Below are 26,545 nucleotides of genomic sequence, written 5' to 3' on the forward strand. Positions count from 1 at the left end.
AAAAATACCAGCGGTGGTAGACGTTACGTTTTGAGAAAAATAGAAAAACCGAATGAAATTATTAAAATAATCAACGTTTCGTCCTTATTTCAGAGGACATCTTCAGGATATTGAAGTAAAAATGCAAGAAAAGAAAAAGTCATGGACCATACGAAAAAGAGAATAGTTTTTCCTTAAATATTTCAACAAAATGAATAAGTTTACACAAAAACAAAAATGTACATATTTATTTAACGCATTTTTAAAAGTGTATATATAGACATTGAACAACCCAACCTTCCCATACGCACACATGTTTGTCCTTCCCGACATGGGTAGGATTCAAAAACTGTTCTCTTTTTCGTATGGTCTATGATTTTTTCTTTTCTTGCATTTTTACTTCAATATCCTGAAGATGTCCTCTGAAATAAGGACGAAACGTTGATTATTTTTATAATTTCATTCGGGTTTTTTATTTTTCTCAATATATATATATATATATATATATATATATATATATATATATATATATATATATATATATATATACATTTTTAAAAATACGTTATTTAAATACCTATGTACATTTTCTTTCTGATCGTATTTTGTTTAAATTATTTAAGGAAAAACGGTTTAGGACAATAGTATTAATTAACCAGGATCTGTCTTTATATTTTGTTCTTTGATTATTATTTTCCCTATACTAGGGGCTAAATGATAGAAGACCTTTCTTTGCGTAATAGTATTAATATCAGTCTTCTTTTAGCTCTATCTATCACGAATTTTATAATTTTCGCATGATCTAAATTAAATGAATGATAGTGTTCAGTTTTAACGTTTTTTTTTTATGGCAAAAGAGTAGAGTGCATTTAGGGCGTTACCATTCCTTATATCTCTTCTGTGTTCGTAAAATCTTAGTTTAAATTTACGCTGTGTCTTACCTATGTATGCTTGTTGGCAATCGTTACATGGGATGGAATATATACCGGTGTCGAATGTGAGGGTTTTGGGAGAGTGCTTGGTAGTTTTTAATGTCTATTTTATTGTTATGGAAGTTGTTTGTATCAAGTGAAAACCAAGTCTATTAAGAGTGTCGTAGATTTTTGTATTTTTAGTGTGCGTGGGAATGAAAAGATGTCCGTTTAATAGGGAGGTATTTGTTTTATTTTTCTGGCTGTTTATATTATTGTGTATTTTCGTAGCTTTTTTCTTTGCGTAAGAAATGAAAAAGGACGGGTACTGTAATTTTTTTAAAACATTCGTAATGTATTCAATTTCATCAATAAGATATTCGGGGCTGCATATTCTAAAGGCACGCAAGAAAAAACCAATGATCATGCCGGTCTTTATTTTATCATTGTGGTGCGAGTAGTAGTGAATACAATCGTTTTGTGTGTGGTTTTTCTATGTACTTTGAAACTCGGATCGGTTTCTGATCTGATGAGGAGTATATCTAGAAAAGCTAGGGAGTTGTCTTGTTCGGATTCGTGTGTAAATTTTATGGATGGTTCTACTGAATTTGATTTATTTCTAAGTTGTTCTATTTGTGCGTTTATGGGGAGAAAAATAAGGATATCGTCTATGTATCTAAAGTATGTAGAGTTTTTTGGTCTCTCTAGAAATAAGGAAGCTAGTACTCCGCTACTATTGTCCCAAACCGTTTTCCCTTAAATAATTTAAACAAAATAAGATTAGAAAAAAAGTGCACATAGGTATTTAAATAACATATTTTTAAAAGTGTATATATATCGACATTGAACAACCCAACCTTCCCATGCACACACATTTATAGTTTCCTTCCCGAAATGGGTAAGATTCTAACACTGTTTCCTTTTCACTTACGTACGGTCTATGATCGTTTTAAATATTAACTATTAATTCAAATATAATACAATAAAACAATAAGACTGTATAGTAACTTTACGGACACCCTGTATATATATATATATATATATATATATATATATATATATATATATATATGTGTGTGTGTGTGTGTGTGTGTGTGTGTGTGTACCATACCGAAGCTGCATTCACCCTAGGTGGATTAAACTGGCTTCCAACTTCGAAGATGGGAATATCAAATTTACAACAGTCCAAAGTCGCTTACATATCTCTGTCAGGGGAGATGGCAACATTAGGTTTTTGAAGATCTTGTAGGAATGTGTTCACGTTATCATGTTGTATACAGCAATTAGTATTCGTAAATGGTCACTTATCATATACTGGCTAGGCTCAATGTTGCTTAATTTCGGTGATCTTACTTTTCCTGATCTTCATTAATGATCTTCCAAATCATATTCTTAAATCATTTCTTGATATCTATGCAGACGACACAGCAGTCTATGGCAAAACTTTGAAGAGCATTCGTAATCAAAGTCTTTCTGGTTCTCTCTTTTCCAAGTTGGAACACATGGTGCAATGGTGAGGAGGAAGTCGCTTGTTACTTTTAACGCCTCTAAAACCAAGCGTCTCTCTTTTCACCATCAATACTCAGGCCTTCACTTCTCCCTAGTCGAAATGAATGGTTCTCTCCTTGAGAAAGTTCCCTTCTTTGATAAGCTTCTATGACAGACTTCTATACAACATAATCACGTTGACACACTGGTTCCCGCTGGATTACCAAAGTTAAGCAACTTTGAGCCTGGTCAATTGGTGACCGTTTGGGACTTCCAGGTGCTGTATGTGCTCTCCGCTTATCCTGTCATTGTTTCCAGTCGTCCTGGTCTTCTCTTTGCCACTGGACCCAAATAGTGTCGATTCAGGAGAGGTGTGGTTAGGGATTGCGTGATCCTTGCCTCACAATTACACATGCAACTGCCCCTACAGGAGTATCCTTTGTCTTTCGAGACTGAACGGAGGCATCGATCAATCGATCGATGATGAACTTTTACTCCAGATCTGAAATGGAAGATTGTTACTCTGCTTACAGGTTGGATCATTCTGTCTCTCTAGAAAATACATCTCCAATTCTACTTGTATAACATTTATATATTCCTAAAATGGAGTACTGCTGTCATATATCCAGGGAGTTGCTGTATGGAGTACTCTTTCCTCTCTTGAGTACAAAACCGACTTCGAAATCCAGTAGTGGATGCTCTTCTCTCGTCCCTATGGGCCCTTTCATCCAGAAGAGCTGTTGCTTTGCCCACATATTCACACGAATAAATGCATAGACATACATATCCTTAGCCCTTGTGTCTGCTTATTCACAAAACAATGCGCAAATAATCATAAAAATCGCTTTAAGCTCAAAATCTAATAAACCGGAACTTGGAAAGTCTTATAAAAACGAGGAAATGAAGAACACAAGAATGTATGCTCGTCCCTTCACTTCTGCACCTTTGGCCTAGGGAGGCAACAAGAAAGAAACACTTCAAGACTCGTGTAAAAGTTCCATCACTTGGCACACATCTACATACACTACTAAAAAATAGTGTTGGGACGATTAATCGGAATCGGAATCGGAAAAATTGGAACTTTTTTTTGGGGGGGGGTATCACAATTGGTATTGGAATCGGAAAAATTTGTGCCTATTTCTGAAACCAAGAAATCATTCCTTTAATTATCTTCTTTTTATTTGATTTTGTTTTTGTTTTGTTTTTTTAAATCTTTCACTGCACGTAATAATAAAACAATAATAATATTAATTGATTTAAACTTCCAATAAAACTAAACTCTATTAATCACTACACCACACAAGATTGTTTTTACGTTTGAGAAATTATATGCAACATGTGTTTTTATGAAAATCGAGACGAAATAACAATTTTATACTTAAATATTTAGAGAGTTATAAAGAATCGGAATTGAACCGGAATCGGTAATTGTATCAGAATCGGGAAAAATATTGAAATCGTACCATCACTTCTTAAAAAGATATCTAAGTTGGAATGTATAAGATAGCAGGTGAATGTTTGGCATCTGGTAGGATGCCCCATCCCCAGCGAGAAGAAAATGATAAGAAAATTGAAAAAAAAAAAAACAGAACAAGGTAAACCAACACACACACACACACACACACACACAAACACACACATACACACACACAGTGCCACACCGTCTAACTGACACATTGTCTGTTGCTCACACGCACACATATTCGCACTAACAAATATATATAGATATATAGACATACACAGGCCAAGCCCTCGAGTTTGCTTATTCATTTTCCTACAAAAAAAAGAGTTTATATATACTTTCTGAAATGAATATGTCTTCACTAAAAATGACTTTTATCTTCTTGTAAACTTATACTTATATAAATATTCTGTTATTTAATCATTTTTTTTTTTCTTGAATTTTCATTTACAAAACTTCATGTTAAGTTAGCACTTGCTAACTGGTGACCCTCACTGTTTCATTTCTTTTCATTTTAATATGCATGCACGTTCGTTTAATATCCCTCATTTTCTTTCTTCACCACAACGCCCACACTTGGCCTTTGGGCCAAGATCATAGTGTAGTAACTGTTCTAATGTTATACTTCCCCTTTTTCTGCCCTCGATCAATGGAGGAGAAATCCTTCATGGAGAAGGAATTCTTCATGACTAAGACAATTTTTATCTTTGTTCCTATCCAGAGTGCCTCTCTTTGGAGAACTGGATTTTCCCCACATTAAAAACCGACCTTGTGTCTAACTCTGCCCTCGTGGGGAGGCAAGTAAATAGAAACAATAACATTTATAAACAATCTATATTAATTGCCATATATGAGGTCATAGCAGATGATATCATATATGACGTCATGGCTGATTACGTTTTGCACTGTTTTGACTTGGCAACACTGGGTATGTACAGCTAATATATCAATAAAATAAATACGTATTAGATACGTTTGAAGCCTAAACAACGCATTATTACAAAATAAACAGATATTTATTTTGTTTGAAATTTATATTGAAATTTATAAATATATTTCGAAATCCCCTTCTTTTGTAGAGTAATGTCATAAATCATTTCGCGTGCTGCTTGATCAGCATACTGGAAAGCTCTTTGTAAGTAAACGCTTTTAAAGTAGCAATCAAATGTTGACATATAAATAACACTTGAGGAGATCGCTTGCAGGCACCGATCCCATGTGCCGGAAAGTAGAACAGCCGACTAGTAAGTACATGGTTGTAGGTTCGATCCTTGGCTCGAGATAGGTGCTAGTCTTGACACATTGAAAAGCTGTGAAACAGTCTGTCTGTGAATGATTACTAGGGCTATGACAACAGCATATTCTTTTCATTGTTTTGACTCTCGAGTGTGTATCCGTTGATATCTTATATGCTTTTATATAGAGTGATGTGGTTCTCGGTTAATAAACTGTGTTTAACTGAGTCGGATATATACTCGAGAGTCAAAACAACGATAAGAATATGCTGTTGTCACAGCCCTTATGATATATATATATATATATATATATATATATATATATATATATATATATATATAATTATAAAACTCAAATGACCTTGTAAGGATGTATGTAACCCACTTTCCAGCCTACGACATCCGGTTGCACATGCGCGCATGACCTGCGCACTGAAATATTAACATTATTATTTCGAAATTATTATTTAACATGGGAAGAGTGGGGTTTAAAATAACTTAAACATAATACAGAAATGAACGATGTAAAAAAAAAAGCAGACAGTATTAACAATTGTTTATTTGGATAATTTAAACGCAAAAAAAAAAGAACAATTGGGATGCTGAAATATTAACGTTATTATTTCGAAATTATTATTTAACATGGGAAGAGTGGGATTTAAAATAACTTAAACGTAATACAGAAATGAACGATTAAAAAAAAAAAGCAGATATATCAAAATTTGAATTTAACTATAATATTATGGTATCTGTTCAGTGCACATTTACCTATCAGTATGGCTAACCACTTATAATTCAGTATCTGTAAATTGTTTTTTTTTTTTTCAAAAATAATCAATTATAATAAACAGAAGGACTCATAGAAATCTATCTATATTCTTTTTTCATTTTAATATACTTTCATAGAAATGTTTCTGTTATGTCAAAAAAAAACTATTTTCTTTACGTCACAAGTGTCACGCTCATACATGAATTCCATAGCTAATATAACATACTGACCCAACGGGTCACGGGTAGTCTAGTATATATATATATATATATATATATATATATATAGAGAGAGAGAGAGAGAGAGAGAGAGAGAGAGAGAGAGACAAAGAGAGAGAGAGAGATACACATTGATTTATTTGTTATAACATTGAATTACATTTTCTCTTTTTTTTTTATTGCAGCTCCTTAAATATAAGACAGAGAGAAAATGGTCCAACCACAAAATAGCCGAGGAAAATGAGGAAATACGAAAAATCAAAAAGGTATGAAAAAGCATTCTCCATTATTTCTCTCCTTTCATAGTAATTAATATTATAATCATGCTGACACACCAAAGTTAAGTGAAGGTGAGACTAGTCAGTAACAAGATGGGTGACCATTTGACAACACCAGGTGCTGTATGTTCTCTCCGCTTATCTCGGCAGTTTCTGGTTGTCCTAAATTTCTTCTTGCCACTGGAATCAAGTTGATTCAGGAAAGGTGTGGTTAGAAACTGTGCAACACTTGCTTCACAATTACATGCATAGGAACTCTTACAGGGGGGGGTATCCAGTGTCTCCCTAGTCCGACCACTGCTAGTGTATGGTGTCCAAGCTTTTGCTCCATATATAATACTAGTCTGGGTGCCCAGCGTTGCCCAAGTATTTGGAGGTGTGTGATGAGCCAAAAAAAAAAAAAAATAGTAGTAGGAGGCAGGCAGGTAGGCAAACTCGAACCTGTACTGCGAAGGAGGAAAAGAAAGTGAAAACAAAAATGTGCTGTTGCATTCATCGCCAAACCGGAAGTGACGTAGGTTTAAATTAAGGCTAGACAATTGAAAAGAGGGGATGACTTTTGAAAATAGCGGCGAAAAAGCAATCTCTCCCTGTAGAAAAGTGCCCAGTTGAGAGTGAAGGAATTAATGTTTTTGGCTAATTTTTTTGATATTTGTCATCCAAAGGGTCGATCTTCAAAGGAATATCAATCTTGTGAAAATCCATCGTCTCTGTCGAAAGTTTTAGGCAGACATACATACATACATACATACATACATACATACATTCATTTAAACAGGCAAGTGATATTTATATCATAGATGTGATACCAGCATCTGGAGAGAGTTAAAAAAAAAAAAAACTGGCTATGTGAATGATGCAGGGTCTGTTCGATCTGCCCTATGAAAACCTACCAAAAAAGCTAAAACATCTCTCCCTTGAGTGCCTATAATTACACAGTGATCTCATTTTGGTCGATAATCTCCTGAATGGACATGATGATCGGGACCTATTATTTACTCTAGCACCAGAAACTGTTCTACATTAAATATTTTACTGACAGTTCCGATTGTACCAAAGGAGGACCACTTCCTCAATCAAAATTCCTGGACCTCTTGTTTTATTTTTCTTCAGTCGAAGTTCTCAGAAATCAAAAAAAACCCTACCTGGAGCAAACACTTGAACTCTATATGAGATACATAGATATTCGAATGTTCCGTTAAAGTTCTTTATCTCTCAAACACTGAGTTAGTAAAGAAATTGAAAACATAATTTTCCTCTCCCCAATTAACCATTTTTATATGTTGTAGTATATCTTTTATTTTGGTCTCTTAGTCTTACTGGATTCCAGGACAAGAATCTATCTAGTTTTTATAATTTGAAAAAAAAAATTTATAAATGTGAATAATGTTTTAATAGTCTGAAAGAAAAGGTTATAAATTAATAATGGTGATATGTTTAATAATAACAATATGCATAAAATAAATTTCAATGATTTAAAATGTCCATTCTACAAACTGGCAAAACATTTGCACCGACCTGATAATCTATATACCTATAAAGTTTTTTTTTTCTCGCTCTGACATTGATATTAAAAGCCTACTTTTTCTATTTAAAAATTATTAAAACGAACTTCTTAATATACTCAGTCATGGATATGCGAGCGACTACATGAAGGTTATGTAATTTGTATATTCCTTTTAAAAACGAGCGTTAATTAATTACTTATTCATTTTTTATGGTTTCTGATTAGATGATTGGGTTCATTTCATTATTACACTGAATTCTATTTATGCATAGTTTTTACATTCTGCATAATTGCATAGAATGTAACATTCTAGCATATATATATATATATATATATATATATATATATATAAATATTTCCATCTTGGTCAAATAGCCTGTGATCTTCTTTGAGCAGCCTTAGGACAAACTTTATGCAAATCTTCTGCATCTTCAGTTCCTCACGAATAATTGTGTGTACAGTTCCCACACTGAGATCAAACTGTGCACTTATTATCTCTATAGACACACGACAGTCGTTATCCATGAAATTCTTTATTTGTCCAATCAACTCTGGTGTTCTGGCTTTCTTACTCCTCCCACACCTCTCATTATCTCTCACAAACTGCCTGTCTTCTCTTGAATCTCTTTGAATGCTATGATGATGACGATGACGATGATGACAATGACGACGATGATGATGATATCTTATTTCCTTTTTTTCTTTACAACTGTAACATATTTCGTTATGAAGAGAGTCTTGTAATCGTTACCAAAATTCTATACACCATCTGATGAGAATATCGTAAAATTTAACCGCAAAATACACACGGTTTAAAAAAAAAGAAAAGAGAATATTTGTAAAGAATAGAGGATTAAATATTTAAAATATTAAAAACGTGAAAAAGTTCCAACGTTAAATAATAGTTTTTTTATTATTATTATTTATTTATTTAGTTGAAGAAAAGAGATTAGAATCAGTTCAAGGATACTCCAAGATTATTATTACAAAGTTCTTTATCACGGAAAATCACGAAAAAGTGTAGCTCACTAATCTGACAAGGGAATAAAGGAATTCTAAGAGTTAAACATTAAGTGAACCAAAAACCTTACTCTATAACTTTTTTGAAACTAATGTTTTTTTTTTCTGCTATTATATTCTTATTAACAGGCCGCTCGGCGTTGCCCGGTTGTAAAATGAGCTTAAATATTATATTTTAATTTATTGAGATTTCGTATTTATTATTATAGAGCCAAAACTCTACTTATTATTATATTGTACCCAATATATACTAGCGATTTCGAAAAGTAAAAAAAAAGAAATAACTTAGGTGCCATTGGCTGGAATTGAAACCAAAACATACAACTCGCAAACCAGATTCCTTAGCCTCTGAACCACGCCTATACGCATATAAATACTTTTTAAAAAATAGCATTGTTTAACGTATGAATGTATATTTGTGCATGTAAACAGGTCAACTTTGGAATCGTAGGGAGATATCAATCATACCAGCTATTATAGGTGCCACAGGGATTATGGAGAAGAACCTGAAGTCCTACCTAACTAATATTCCTGGTGAACCAAGTGCAAAAGAGATCCAGAGGAAACAACGAGGATACAAAAAAGAACTCTCGGTTGGTTTCAATAAAAAGCAGGGGAATGTTGGCAGCTGGTTTGGCTGCCCCATACCCAACGTTACAATCTTCAAAGGAAGAAAATTAAAAAAAGAAAAAAGAAGTTTAGTCAACTATTTTAAATTTTTACCCCTTAGCAGCAATTTTTGCTGGCTAAAAGCCAAATTGAAAGTGCGTTTCCAACTCTGTAGACCAAATATTCAGAGAGAAGATTTGTAGAGACTTTTTGCACACACACTGACATACATACATACATATATATATATATATATATATATATATATATATATATATATATATATATATATATATATATACAGTCCTGGTCAAAATCATAAAACCACTTAAGAAAGTAAGCGTTTATGCATATTATCGAATTTTTAATCAAATAAATGGTTGAAACCATTGCCAAAAGGGAAAATATGATGGAAAAAATGAAATCTGCTTCATTCGAAACCTTAACCCTGATCTAATAATTATTTTTTAAAAAACAAACATTTTCACCTGGTCAAATGATAAGACCACTTTAATAAAATCGGCTAGTTTGGAAAAAATGAATACGAAAAGCTTTCTATGTTACTAAAAGCAACTTGTTAGTGGATAAAAAAACATCATACTAAATTATAAATGGCAAAAGGGAAACCATTATCAGAGTTTGAGAGAGGAAGGATCTTTGAGCTTAATAGGGGTGGACTCTCCCATAGATCCATTGCAAACGAAGTGAATCGTAGCAAAACGGTCATCACAAATTTTTTAAGAAATCCAGATCAATATGGGCACAAAAAGAGTCCAGGTCGACCATAAAAAATAACCCCATCACTGGATCGCCGTATCAGAAGTTTTAAAAAAAACTCCAGTATGAGCTCAAGTCGATGGAAAAGCCAAACAGCAGCAGAATGTAGTCCTAAAACCATCAGAAGGCATCTGAAAATGAAGGGTTTCAATCATTTAAAGTGACTACAGAAACCACGTCTTCTTGAACAGCACAAAACTAACCGACTTAAATATGCTGCCAAATACCAGCCTTGGGATGAAGAGAAGTGGTAAAATGTAATTTTCTCCAATGAGAAAAAGTTTAATCTAGATGGTCTAGATGGATTTCAACACTATTGGCATGATAAAAATTTGCCCAAAGAGACTTTTTCAACTCGGCATAATAGAGGAGGGTCTTTAATGATCTGGGGTGCTTTCTTGTCAGCTGGGACCCTAAAGTTGCAAGTAGTGATAGGCCAGAAATCATCATTGAAGTACCTTCCAATGCTTGAAAATGCTTCTATCAGGACTGAAGGTCCACGTCTGTGTGGAAGAATTGGATTTTTCAGCAAGACAACGCTGCGATATACATTTCTCAACGAGCACGAGAATACTTTTCTTCAAATAATATAGACTTGTTAGATCATCCAGCATGTTCTCCAGACCTGAATCACATTGAAAATCTTTGGGAATGGATGGCAAAAGAAGTGTTCAAGGATGGAACCCAGTACGATTCGATAAAATAACTTTCTGATTCAGTTTTCAGTACATGGGATAACATGCCTTTGCAACTGATAAAAAACTTAGTCACAAGCATGCCGAAGAGAATTTTTTAAGTAATTCCTAATAATAATAATAATGGAGGCTATACTAAATACTGAGGCCCTTTTTAGTAATTTATAATTGCCTTTGTTTAGATAAATTATCAGTGGTCTTATCATTTTGACCAGGTGAAAATGTTTGTTTTTTAAAAAATAATTATTCGATCAGGGTTAAGGTTTCAAATAAAGCAGATTTCATTTTTTTCCGTCATATTTTCCCTTTTGGCAATGGTTTCAACCATATGTTTGATTAAAAATTCGATATTATGCATAAATGCTTACTTTCTTAAGTGGTATTATGATTTTGACCATGACATATATATATATATATATATATATATATATATATATATATATATATATATATATATATGTGTGTGTGTGTGTGTGTGTGTGTGTGTGTGTGTGTGTGTATATATATATATATATATATATATATATATATATATACTAGCAAAAGTACCCGTCGTTGACTGGGTTCAAAAACAGCCTACAGAAAATGGACTCTGATTTATGAAGGTATGATAGGTTATGAAAAGGAAGGGTTGTAATGAGATAGCTTCGAATTTGGGGGTATCAAAACCAAAGCAATATATAATGAAAGTAAAAATAAAATAGATAAACCCCATAATTTATTATACCATACCTGTTCACACTGAAACACTTATCACAATATTCTGTGGATTTATATTAAAAAACCTTGCTAAACTTTGTGACATATTTACATTCTATGGATATCAGGTGCGAACGAACACCCCATAATTTTATTATACCATATTTCTTCAAACTGAAACATAATTATCAAAGTATACTTACGCAGATAGATATGAAAAGTCTTTATTAAAGTTTGTGCCTATTTCCGTTCTATGGAGGCCAGGCGCGAACGCAGACCCCACAATTTTATTATATCATCCCTATTTAAGTTAAAACATACTTATCAAAGTATTATTATGTACATCTATATCAAAAACACTTGTAAACGTTTTTTTTTTAATTTTTACATTTTTTATTTCCATACTTTGTGAACCAGGCGCGAATGCAGACCCCACAATTTTAATGAACCACCGTTCTGCCAGATCAAACATACCCATTCCTGTGTCTAGATACATTTTCTATCATTATATGTAATCAGTTTTTTTAAAATAGTCAACCATATAGGAGCCTATTCGTGACCAGACACACATATATAATATAATGTCTACCATGAAAAATGGCTTGGTTTCTCAGGTGCACAGGTGATGCTGTACACTGGACTTATAACTTCTCTATAGCCCATTCCCTCACACAGACAGTCATGTTCCCGACCCGCCTCCCAGATCTTGTAGACCTATTCCTTACCACATTACCCGAGGATTGTGTGACTAATGCCCACAGTCTACTTGGAAACACCTTGTGGTCTCAGTAGACATCACACTTAAATCCCAACCCCAAGGTGACAAATCGAAATCCCAATCCTAAGTGATGAGTCATTGCTCAAAACGACAAGGTACAATAAAATGGTTGACCATCAGATGTCCCAATATCTTTTCTGCTGAGCAGTGTGCCAATGAGACAACTGAATGGTGCAAAGCAGACATTGAAGCACACGTTTCCCTTGACCGGTCTAATGTAAAATACTCCACTGTAAAAATTCTTCTTTTCAATAAGAGAAGAAAGACTATGTTTAAGATCGTCAAGCCCAAATATCAGCTGACGTGATATTGTAAACAAACACAGACGGAATTTGATGAATGACTTTATGTAACGTTGCAGTTATAAACAAACAAAGGAAAGAAATAAAAATCCAGGTCGGCATTTTTTTCTTTTTTATTACCGCCATTTTCGGCACCACTGTCATATGTTCATTTTAACCTGGCACACGTTTCTCTTTCTTCCGACCACATACTGGGCACAGCCGGCCCATTCTTGTCTTCGACTTTACACGTTCATTTTCTTTAAAGTTGACTGTGTTTCTCCCGACCGTGTGGTACATATTTTTTTCCTTTTTTCCCCTTTATTTCTCGTGCACACTTCCTAATTTGCAGTTGCGCGTTTTTCGGCTACTGCTGCCACTAATCTCTTCACAAGCCAGTCATTCTTAGCTGCTGCTGATATTTTCCCACGTGCTTATATGCACTATATTACAATTATCATTATTATTTTTTTTTATTTAAAAATTTGTTTTACGAATTAGTCCACCAGGCAAATTATTCCCTGTAATTTATCATATAAATCTCACTCGTCTGTTTAAATGTATGTATGTATGTATGTATGTATATATGCCTAAAACTTTCTACAGAGGCAACGGATTTTCACAAGGTCGATAACATTTTGAAGCTCGACCCTTCGGATGACAAATATCAAAAAATTGGCCAAAAGCATCAATTCCTTCGTCCTCAACTGGGCAGTTCTTTTTTTTTTTTTTTTTTGCATCGTTGTTTTTGCAAGTCAGCGTATCGGTTGGAATGGTTGGAATTTGTCCGGCCATGTTTAAGACACGTCTTCCCCCGAGACAAAGGGTAAGAAGGAGATACTGCACAGAAGTTATGCAAAATCTTCAAAATTCATATTATTTGGATTCTTCTTACTACTGTTCTCGGATTGAGAAAATGACACTCAAGATGAAAACAGTCGTCGAAAGAATCCGAATAATACGAATAACCAATCCTCATCTAAAAATTTCAGAAACTTCTTCAAAATTCTCTGATCTCTTTTCCTGCTTCTATTATTCCAGCTCGTTAGACTCATATGTCTAGTGGTCTTCATAAAATATCCGTTTTGATATCGTATTTTAATATAACTTGTTAGGAGTTTATTGTCCGTACTTTTATTTCTTTGTAAAGGAAAAACATGTACGTCAGTCAGTGTCAGGGGGGGATACAAGATAAAAGGAAAATATACGCCCACACTTTTATTCCTTAGCTTGGTTTGACTTCGTGAATGAAGATCCTATGAAGGGGGCTATCCACATCGATTGCAGGAAGTTTGTGGTACTATTTGTCCGGCCATGTTTAAGACATGTCTTCCCCCGTCGCTCCTGTGTGTAACACGTGTGTAACACATCTATTTCCGCTCTTTTGTATCTCGAACACATCTCAAATCCTCTGTGTCTCGAATACCTTCATCTCTGAACATATGTGTATTTTTTTTATTTTTGCTGTCATATCGTGCATCCGGCTTGGTCATTTGCAAATGGCTACAAAATACACAAGATAAAAGTAAAATACGCCCAAGTACATTGCACAAACTTGTCAACACATTGACGAATGCAACAAAGACAAATCACACAACATAACAAAACTTATAATAAAAGCGGTTTATTCACTTCTCATGGAGTCTCTACCATACGAGCTAGATCATAAAGTCTATGACAGAGTCTTACAGTGATACAAATGAGCATCGGCCCAACATCGAGAAAATTGTGCATTCATCTCAAGGTCTCTTTGCCCTAAGGGACAGTCACCCACCTGTGTCCTGACAACTGCTGTTGTTTTCCCATATTCCCCTACAAACTTCTTATTCCAGTAGCTTCTTCCATAAAACTGTTCAACAAACTGAGTGTGCTGAAAACGAAAATAACTATAAAAATCCCTGGAAACGAGAAGGTGTTACATGTCAACACTCGGGACCCGCACCTTGTAGGCAGACAGTTGCAAGGGAAACAAAGACATGGAAAGAACTCGACTCACTTGTTTTGTTTTTTTGCAATTGAAACAACAGACATTTATTTACAGGTACTTTCCAGAATAACGCTTTGTCTCTGGTTCAAAAATCTTCTTGTACTCCAATGTGCTTAACAAGACTCTGCCATGTCAAACGCGTGTTACTCTGTCTTTGTCAGGCCATGTTTAGGACACATCTTCATCTGTCACTCACTGGCCACATATGTAACACATCTATTTCTGCTCTTTTGTGTCTCAAACACATCTCAAATCCTCTGTGTCTCGAATACTTGCTTCTCTGAACATATGTGTATTTTTTTATTTTTGCTGTCACATCGTGCATCCGGCTTGGTCATTTGCATATGACTGCTGTTTCTAACCCATCGTCAGCAGCTCTGTTACAATTGCAATCAATGTTTTTCTCTTACCCGAGAATAATGTCAATAATCTATCTTTGTGATAATAATCTTTCATCCTTTTTAGCTTAACATCAAATGGCTTCACGCTTTGTCTGGAGTGATCGCTTTCATTTTTCTTAGCAGGGAGACTTGACATTGCCTGGGATTGAATGAGAATACATTTATTGTCATCGAAATTGATTGATTACTTGTTCTGATCAGGGAGCCGCTGTGGGGGCACCAGCAGGAAGCTTCAGATACCTACCCACACTGGATTAGTACACAACACATTGTGGTTTATATTACACTGTAGAGAACCTATGATTTAATTAAAGGATGGAATACTGTTGCCACATCTGGGCAGGAGCTGCTAGAAAGGACTTGTCCTGCCTTGATAGAGTTCAAAATAGACTTCGTAGCCTCGTAGGAGATGTCCTTTTCTCCTCCTTGCAACCTCTATCTCACAGAAGAGATGTTGCGAGTTTGTCTCTGATGTATCGTTATTTTCATGGAAAGTGTTCGACTGAGCTTCAATCTATGGTCCCCCCTCGCCAAACTTTCACAAGAAACACTCGTCTAGCTGTAAACACTATCAATAATTTCCCCCACTCTTTATCTGTGCCTAAACCTAAACATAGATTCCATGAACAAAGCTTCTTTCTTAGAACTGCACGCCCGTGGAATTGTCTTCCGTTTTCCTGCTTTCCGGCTGACTACAATATGGTTGTGTTCAAGTCTAAAGTAAATAAGTTTTTGATGAGCCGTTCCATATAAGTTATCAAATTTAACAAATTTTCATTACTAATGATTACTATATTGACCAATTTCTACTGTATACTCTTTAACCCTTATCCTTGAGTGGCCTCTGGGCCTTGATAATGTGGTGATGCCTTTGTAAAAAAATAAAAAATAAATAAAAATATTTTGTAACATTCCTTTATTTTTTTAAATTTCAAATTAACCTCAGAGAATAATGCTTTCAAAGATGTGACTAAACACCTATTTAAAAATTGCGCCAACCACACAAATACTCACATTTTTTTTTTTCCTTCTATGGGGGAGCTGACCCCTTGGGATTAATCCTGCCGGCGAAAGGAAGAGATAAAAAACTAAAAACCAGTCATTTTTTTTTTCTTGAACATTTTCGGATGCTTCAGTTTGTTAAGCAACCCTACGGCTCGATTAGCCTGATGTTCTTTGCCTTCTTGGTCCGGGTCTTCCTGGCGGTGTTCTTGACCTTGGGCTTTTGCTCTACCACCTCTGGAAATGGAATCATGTCATCTTTTCTATGGCGACAATTTTATCGTTCCACCTCGTAAGTAATATTTCAAAATAATGTATTATTTTTCCATGCACAGTCCAGAGTATAGTGTAGTATATGGTCTGTTGTAATTGTACCATGCTCCCAAGCATTATCTTCTTTACTAATTGTTTTTTTTCTATCTATTTTTGTTTTCCTTCTATTTGCAGGTTCAGAGTTTTTTCCGAGGTTGGCTCTGTCGGCGTCGATGGAAACAGATAGTGGAGCTCTACATACGCTCCCCTCATGCGGAGAGCATGAGGAAACGTAACAGCATTGTGTTCAATATGGTTGAGTGTGAGGAGGAGTACAATCGCCAATTGTCAACCTTGGTAACTTGTTTTCTTCGGCCATTCAGAATGGCTGCCAGCTCCAAGAAACCCCCAATTACACACGAAGATGTCAATTCCATTTTCCTTAACAGGTGAGTCGAACGAAGTAAGCAAAAAAAGCACATTTCACAAATTCACTGATCCTTTTCCTGTTGGATTGCAACATATATTCCCTGCAAATATGGAAAAACACATTTGGATTGTTTAAACAACATCGCCTAGGAGATGATGCAGCCATGCTTAATTTTTGCCCCAAAAATCTGCAACAAAATAAAATAATAATTTCCTGTCTGACTTATAAATAAATTCCTAACATTAAGAGAATAAATCTTACTTTGACCCAGAAATCAACAAAAACATGCCATAATTTGTTGGCCTATTTACTACTCAGTGTCCACTTCTTACAAACTACATTCCTCATTGTATAGCAAATTTGACTTTTACTTTAAGGTTTGTGATATATATATGTGTGTGTGTGTGTGTGTGTGTGTGTGTGTGTGTGTGTGTGTGTATATATATATATATGTATATATATATATATATATATGTATATATATATATATGTATATATATATATATATATATATATATATATATAAATGTTTATTCAGCCATACATACCTCATTGTATAGCAAATTTGACTTTTAATTCAAAATTTGTGCTGTTATAATCAATTTACATATATCACAATAACAAACTACAATTGTAATTGTGAAGCTATAGTGCATAATGTATGCATCTAATGTACTGTTGTCGCACTCGCCTACGCTTTACAGTAAGATAAACTAATAAAAACTTTTTAAAAATAACAAATCTGAAGACGAGTACATAATCCACAGGTATATTTACTTAAAGAGATAGAGTAAAAACTGAAAGAGAAAAAATAACGGGTATGAGAAAGTAAAAATAAGAACAACAAACGAGGGTGGGAAAATGAAGGAATTAAAGAAATCGAAAGACAGAATAAAGGGAAAAAAAATCGAAAGATTGAATAAGTTCATAAAGAAACGGAACCTGAAATATCAAGTTGTATGACAAAGTAAACAAATACATTGTCCAGATGAAGAAATGAGTAAAACATATCGTTGATGACGGTGATGGGAGCGGATAATAAACAAGGAGGCTTGCTGTGTCGCCATTGATTACAAAAAACGAAGTAAATACCAACCGGAAGAGGAAATTAGGAAGAACGTAAGTTTTTAGTTAAGAATAACTTAAATGGGAGATAATGGGTTCAAAATTTTAAGGTCAAAAAGGTAAAAAACAGCAAATATCTCAACAACTTGATCTGATTTGATTCAGTGTTTCGATTTCTTTACTTTATCCAGTCTTTCGATTAATCTAATTCGCCCCCTTAAGTAATGACACTTTATCAAATCTCCAATACTAACGAATACTGCAACACTATCCCATTGATTACTGTACACACAATAACCCTTATCTCCGAGTGGCTTCTGGGCCTTGATAAGTGGTGACCTCCATGTAAAAAAAAAAGAAAATTAATATGATTTTCGGAATCAGCACCTCCAAATTAATCTAAAACAGCTTAGAAACCTTGATCATCAAAAATGTGTTAGCCAGTGTTATTAGTAATTATCATCTATAATACAATTCTCACCTGTCTGTTTAAATGTATGTATGTATGTATGTATGTATGTATGTATGTATGTATGTATGTCTTGCAAAGTTTTGTTTTCACCTCTTTTTCCTCTGGTGCATTACAGGTTCGAGCCTGCTTACTACCCCTATTTTCTTTTCTTTTTTTTTTGCGCTCACAATTGTCCTTTTTTTTTTTTTTTGCTCAACCAACACACGCATCCACTTTCTTTTCCGCTTTCACATCACGGGTTCCAGCCTGTTTGCCTACTACAACTTTTTTTTTTTTTTGCTCAACATACACCTACAAACACCCGGGCAACGCCGGGCACCCAGGCCAATCTATAATATAAATCTCACCTGTCTGTTTAAATGTATGTATGTATGTATGTATGATATAAAACCTGCGGTGACTGCTGCATCTAATGATGTTGACTTGCTCTTCTTTTTGGTTCAATGTGGCAGTTGTTTAGAGAGTGGGATTGCTCGGTGCAAAGTCTTTCCTCACAATAAAAAGCCTCAAGCACAGACATTGCTTGATATAAATCAGATACACTTTTTACCATCTTGTGTATCTTGATAGCAAAAAGGCTGGCTGTAGCCTAAAACGGCAAAACATTCAATGAAGTTAGCAAATATAGTTATGAACGTAAATGGCAATAAGGGAACTGGAACTTCCAGGGCCTGGCTGGCAGGTGTCTCAGGGCTCCACAGCCTGGACCCGATCATCATCATGTTACTGCGTGGAAATATATGACAATGACCATCGGCTGTTGGACTGTGTAGACACTGCTTGACTTGCCATCAGCAATAACGCATCCAGAGCGTAGATCTGCTCTTGTATCTAAGGAACTTCAACATTATGATATGGACATAGTTGCTCTGTCTGAGACCAGGCTGGCTGATGAGGGGCAGTTTGCTAAGTTGGCTGGGGCCTACACCATTTTCTGGAGTGGTAGAGCAGATGGATGTAAGAGGGAATCAGGCGTAGCTTTTGCTATAAAGGCATCAATTCTTTCTAGCCTGGAAGAACTTCCCTGTGGTGTGAGTGACCGGATCATGACTATGAGGTTACCTCTGGTAAATGGTCGTTATACAACTTTTTTGAGTGTCTATGCACCCACTATGGATGCAACAGAAGATGAAAAGGTTGCTTTCTACCTTGCTTTGTGCAGTGTAGTTAGACCTATTCCCTCTGCTGACAAGATCTTCATTCTTGGAGATTTTAATGCTAGGGTGGGAAGAGATTTTGAAACCTGGGATGTGCTGGGTAAACACAGAGTGGGCAAGTGTAATAGCAATGGTCTGATGTTGTGGCAGTTTTGTTCAGAGATGGGTTTTAAAATCGGTAACACCGTGTTTCAGCAGAAGGACAAATACAAGATGACCTGGATGCATCCTGGTTCCAAACAATGGCACTTGATAGACTATGTGTTAGATAGAAAACGTGAGATGAGGGATGTTTGCAATGTTCGTGTCATGCGTGGTGCAGAGTGCTGAACTGACAATCGGTTGGTCTGTGCAAAGGTTAAGTGTGTTGTAAAGCCCAAGATGATGGGACCTGGTGTGGCTATCCCAAAGTGACTTAATGTTGCCCGTCTAAGGGACAATGTTGTGAAGGAGAAACTAGTTAAGGAGATAGAAGAGATTGACTGTGAAAACATTTGGCCTGCTTTTAAGGAGTCTGTCTATCAGGTATGTGAGAGAGTATTAGGTTATTGAGAGCGTAAACATCAGTATTGGCTCAATGAAAATGATACTGAAATTAAGGCTCTGCTTGATTCAAAGATCAGGGAATTGCATGCATATCTCGGGGGTGGTTTGAAGGATGGTGAACAAGATCGATTGAGGGACAATTTTAAGGCAATCAAACGTGAGGTGCAGAGGAGGTTGCCAAACATGCAGGATGAATTGTGGAGGCAGAAAGCTGAGGAAATACAGCTTGCCTCGGATTCAAACAACACCAAGGTCTTGTACAGCTTACTGTGTGCGGTTTACGGAACATCCAGATAAGCTATCACTCCTTTGCACTCGAGGGATTGTGGGGATCTTCTTCGAGACCCTACCGACATTCTTCATAGATGGAGGGAGCATTTCGATGACCTGCTGAACAGGCCTTCTTATGTTGATCAGGAGTTTGTTAGATCGATTCCTTGCAATCCAGCCAAAGATATCTTGGCAGAGGTTCCTTCTCTCCAGGAGGTTGAAGCAGCTGTCCATAAGCTGAACAATGGAAAGTCTCCTAACCTGAATCGTTTCTATGCAGAGATCTTTAAATGTTCTGGACCCAAGATGATGCAACGCTTAGCGGACTTGTTGCAGACTGCTTGGCGGGATGAGTGTGTTCCGCAGGATTGGCGAGATGCATTAATGGTGGTGCTATACAAGGGGAAGGGTACCAGAGATGAATGTGGAAACTATCAGAGTATCTCTTTGCTGTCAGTAGTCGGTAAGGTGCTCTGTAGGATCATGCTAGGCAGAATGCTGGAGCACATTGCTGACAATGTTTTGCCTGAGTCGCAGTGTGGTTTCAGAAGATGTCGAGGGACAGTGGATATGATTTTTACAGCCAGGCAACTACAGGAGAAATGTATAGAACAGCAAAAGGAACTGCATTAAGTGTTGATCGATTTAACCAAGGCCTTTGATACAGTCAATAGGGATGCTCTGTGGGAGATTCTGAAAAGGCTTGGCTGCCCTGACAAGTTTGTAACCATCTTAAAGCTCTTCCATAATGATATGAAGGTTGTAATCAACGTTGGGGGAAAGCTGGCTGATCTTATCTCAGTAGAAAATGGTGTTAAGCAAGGAGACATTCCAGCACCCACACTCTTTGCGTTATATTTCACCATGGTCTTTCGGATGGCATTTGGGGGTTGTTCTGATGGTGTTGATATTCATTACCGAACTACTGGGGGGGGGGGTCAAGATTAGGCACTTCAATACAAGTACAAAGGTACACACCAACACGATTCGTGACTTGCTCTATGTGGATGACTGTGATCTGATGGCTCATACGGTTGCTGATATGCAACATCTTGTGGACACCTTTGCGGTTGCCTGCAGCGCATTGGGCCTGACTATCAATTTGAAAAAACTGTCTTAATGTATCAGCCTACTCCAGGCATATCATACTATGAGCCATCAGTTTATATCTGTGGGCCAAGGATAGAGGTTGTCACTAAGTTTGTATACTTGGGTAGCACACTAAGTATGTCTGGTGCCCTGGATAATGAGGTATCGTTATGGATCAGCAGGGCAAGTGATGCCTTTGGAAAGTTGGACAGGAGTTTGTGGAGCTGTCATGGGATCTTGCTGCCAACTAAGATTAAGGTTTATGCCACATGCGTTCTCTCTGCTCTTCTTTATGCCTGTGAAACTTGGACAACATACGGGAAGCATTTGAGACGTCTCGAATGGTTTCACCTACAGCGAATCTTATGTGTGGGTTGGCAAATGTATGTCAGTGATGTGGAGATGCTTGAATGGACCCAATGTCTAAACATTGAAGCTCACATTATCAAACATAGATTTAGATGGAGTGGATATTTGGTGAGGATGTTTGACAGTCGACTTCCGAAACAACTCCTTTATGGCGAGCTCGCTGAGGGAAGACGTCTGGCTAAAAAGCCTAAAATCAGATTCAAAGATTGTTTGAGGTCCACCTTAAAAAAATGTGAGATAGATGAAAGAACATGGGAGAGTCTTGCTTGGGATCGTGGAGAGTGGAGAAGGACCTTGCGGGGAGGTGTGGGCAGGTTTGAGGCAGATCGAACCCAGTATGAGCGGCTGAAATGTGATATCAAGAAAGGGAGGGTGAAAGGAGCAGTGGATGAGTGGGGGTGACAAATTGGTCTCGAGTGTGAGGTGTGCGGTAGATTATGCCTGAGGAGAGCTGGACTGATAAGCCACCAGAGTACTCATCAGTGCAGTGGGTCACAAAGCAGTCTTGTGTTGCCAGATCTAACCTGTGTCAACTGTGGGTGGGCGTACAAAACAGCAGGTGTTTTGAAGCGGCATTTGATTATATATAGAAGTGACCATCAAGAATGTGCAGCTAGTGGCGCACATGTCTGCACAATGTGTGCCAAAGAATGCCAGAGTTTGGCAGGGCTTAAAAGTCACTTTCGTGCGGCTCATCACTGATTTGTTTTTGTGTTTCTGTATATCTTTTTTTTTGTGTGCTATATCAAGTAATGGCAATGTTCAAACACGAATTTGCTACCATCATCATGTATGTATGTATGTATGTTTGTATGTGTCGTAAAAACTTTCGACCGAGACGACAGATTTTCACAAATTCGATATCATTTTAGAGCTCGACCCTTCGGATGACAAATATCGAAAAATTGGCTCAAAACATTAATGGCTTCACCTTCAACTGGGAACTTTTCTACAGGGGGGGGGTCATTTTTTTTCGCCAATATTTCCGAATGTCATCTCCTCTTTTCGATTGACCAGCCTTAATTTAAACCTTCACTATTTCCGGTTTGGCGATGGACGCAATAATAAAGACATCACATTTCTTTTTCACTTTCTTTTCCTCCTTAACGGCATGGGTTCGAGCCTGCCTGCCTTACCACTTTTTTTTTTTTTTGCTCAACACACACCTCCAAACCCCTGGACAACGCCGTGCATCCAAGCTTGTTAGTAACATTATCACAACTAACATGGTTGTGAAGAAGACAATACCAGTATCAATGTATAAAAATTTTTTGTCTTTACTGAACTGGAAACAATATATTTTTTCAGCATTAGTTGCTAAATAATGTAAATCGTACTTTAATCTCGTAAATTAGTGAAGTTATATATACTAGCGGAACCTGTGGAAATTCCACAAGGGACTCAATCATATGCAATATATTGATGTTAACGTTCTGTAGATGTTCAGTGTTTTTGTTAAAACTTCAAAAGTATTTATCTAAGCTAGCACGAACGCCTGGTAAAGCCCGCTGGTAAAGTACACGTAAATATGATTATTTTAATTCTTGCAAATTTCGTATATATTATTATAGAGTTAATGTTCTGTCGATTTTTATATGTTATAAAGTTGCGATTTAAAAAAAAATATATATATATCCATATGACTTGCGTGCATTAACTTGAATTGAAACTGAAATAAAAACTTATGAATATATATATATATATATATATATATATATATATATATATATATATATATATATATATAATTTAAAGGAGATTAGAATAATAGTCTAAAGAGCTAAGTGTATTTTAATGTAATAGTGAAATTACTAGTTTAATTAAAATACAGGAAATGCTCGTTGTAATTTAGATATATAATAAGCTCGATAGAAATTTTAAAACTTTTAAATTATAAATCACATTACTTAATATATATATATATATATATATATATATAACTTATATATATATATAACTTATATAGTTATAGAAGTGTAAGCCATTTTGACTTTCAGAACAGTTTCAGATGGTTCGCTGTTGCACACAAGTCCTGGGAGGTGACTTGTTTGTAGTAGACAGTTCCACAGAACAAAATATTCTTACCGTGTCGAAACCCGGGAAAAGAACATGTGAAATTGGCCCAGAAAAGGTTTAATATTTATGAAGCAATTCTGGTTTCTGATTGGTTGGTGGCAGAACGTGAATTAATTTGATTCGTCAGTTCTTAGCAGCATCGTTTATAAATAGAATCGTCCGACTGTGTGGGATCATACTCCATTAACCCAAAATATTGACACACCTTCAGTCATAATCGAAACCGAAACCAAAACTTATGAAGAATTCTTGATAAAATTATTTATGACAAGAAATAGAGGAACATAACAATTAAACGACCCAGATGTAAGCGTGACACACAAAAGAACAAACACGCTATCATCTTATATATATATATATATATATATATATATATATATATATATATATATATATATATATTATCAAAAAATGACGAGGGCTATACCCTTGACTTTCCATACTCAAAAGATTATCACTAAGGGCCAAAAATACCTTATAATAAATTGGAATCTACCTACAATATGGATTTATTCAACAAATTCGGACTCTGACCACAATATACCACTCTATACAAGGATTACCACAACTCCCGGATACCATAAACTCATATCCTTTCATTGCATCTACTCTAATTTCATCTATTTTCTTATCCATGCCGCCTAAAAAGTTGTAATTAATTTTTAAATATATTACCTTTGTATATGCTAAATAACAGTATTATTTCGAATTAGATGTAATGTTCTGCTAATGACTTTTCCTCTGAGGAGATGGTCCTACATCGAAAATCCATGAGTTAAGGAAATAAATCTGAACTGTATTCTTTATTCAAACAATAAATTTCTGATATGAAAAATGATGATTTCTGAATTAAATTTAAATAAGAAAAACTAGAAATTCTGTTTGCTCTATCAAGTATATTGAGCTCTTTTTTGGGGGGCTGGGATTGTCTTGTATGATATTACTTCCAAAAAATATTCTGTAAGACTTGATACCTTACGATTAATTAATCTGTGTTCCTATTCACCTTAGGATTCAAATATATATATATATATATATATATATATATATATATATATATCGTCATTGGCAGAACTCGGATAAGAGTATGCATTTTGCTCATTAGGATTGAGTCAGCCTCAATTAAAAAGTGTTTTAGGTGATCAATCTTTTAAAAAAGGGATGACAGGTGAATTTTTATATATATATATATATATATATATATATATATATATATATATATATATATATATATAAAGGAGATTAGAACAATAGTCTAAAGCGCAGAGTGTATTTTAATGTAATAGTAAAATTACTAATTTAATTAAAATACAGGAAAAGAAAAAGTGCTCGTTGTAATTTAGATATATAATAAGCTCGATAGGTAAATATCCTATAGCTAATTTAATATTCAGCAATGTGATTGATAATTTAAAATTCAAATTAGAATTAAATTAAAAATCCGTTTCACAAGAAGGAACAACAACAAAGTCAATAATTTGTACGATCGTTTTGGAAAACAATGTTTTTATTGTGGTAGACATTAAGCAACGGACAATAATTTTTACATATAGTATTTTTTAAAAAACTAAGTTTCCTCATCAGCAAAAGTATTGGGAAGGGGTTTTAATATATTTAAAAGACACCATAAATAAACCTAGCATTAAAAGTAAGGCAGATGTATCTGGAAAAAAATTAAAATAAAAGGTATGTATTTATTTGATAAGCAAATTAGTATGGGTTAAAGATAGAAATAAAATAGAATAAAATTATAAATCTGAATTTGGTTTAAATACAATATTATAATAATATATTTCTAATAAAATTCATAGACACATACATATATGTATATATATATACATATATATATATATATATATATATATATATATAAATATATATATACATATACACACATACATACATATATATATAAATATATATAATTGTTTACCTTTTATTTCTTCGTCTTTTGAAATCAGCAATTAAGGTCAAAGCATTCATATGGATGTTTATTGTAGCTTTTCAACTTATGAAATGATAAATTTTTAAAAAGAACGCTAATGGAATATTTTATATCGGTTAGCATACGTTTGATTAAAACGCTAAATTTAAAACTGAAGAAAGAAAGGGGAAGATAATCCTATTTCTTTAATTAAACAATGCAAAGGAGATAATTAGTATTTAATTTAATTTATTATTAAGGAATAATAAATCAAGCAAACAAAATATTATAATCTATTTTGAAATTACTGAATTTAATATTTGATAATTTATTTATTTATTGAAATCAAAAATATCATAGGTTAAGGCTAAGAATATATTTTAATAATATATAATAATGGTCGATATATCAGATCAATTGATATTAACAATAATATTGATAATCAAAATTTTTATTAATAAGCATATCAAGTAATAGTTTAATTTTAATAATTTTTACGTATAGTATTTTAAAAAAACAAAGTTTCCTCATCAGCAAAAGTATTGGGAAGGGTTTTAGTATATGTAAAAGATACCATAAATAAACCTAGCATTTAAAGTAAGGCAGATGTATTTGGAAAAAATTAAAAGGTGTGTATTCATTTGATAAGTAAATTAATATGGGTTGATCATCACATTACTGAATATATATGTGTGTGTGTGTGTGTGTGTGTGTGTGTGTGTGTGTGTGTGTGTGTGTGTGTGTGTGTGTGTGTGTGTGATGCCATACGTTTTCGATTAAGGTCTGTGGACACTTCCAA

General features: G+C 34.8%; 1 protein-coding gene across 3 annotated transcripts in view; it reads left to right on the forward strand.

Moving 5' to 3' along the window:
* The window catches only part of LOC145249497 (ras-specific guanine nucleotide-releasing factor 2-like), a 1,106,705-nt gene that overhangs the window by 677,164 nt on the left and 402,996 nt on the right, over nt 1–26,545 (forward strand). For all 3 annotated transcript variants that reach the window (XM_080111105.1, XM_080111106.1, XM_080111107.1), the window contains exons 4-5: nt 6,248–6,328; nt 16,544–16,797. In XM_080111105.1, the coding sequence (XP_079967231.1) occupies nt 6,248–6,328; nt 16,544–16,797 (335 nt within the window). The remainder of the gene's footprint in view (nt 1–6,247; nt 6,329–16,543; nt 16,798–26,545) is intronic.

Source organism: Euprymna scolopes, chromosome 28, assembly GCF_053919585.1.
Source record: "Euprymna scolopes isolate OS-2025 chromosome 28, ASM5391958v1, whole genome shotgun sequence".
Lineage (NCBI taxonomy): Eukaryota > Metazoa > Mollusca > Cephalopoda > Sepiida > Sepiolidae > Euprymna > Euprymna scolopes.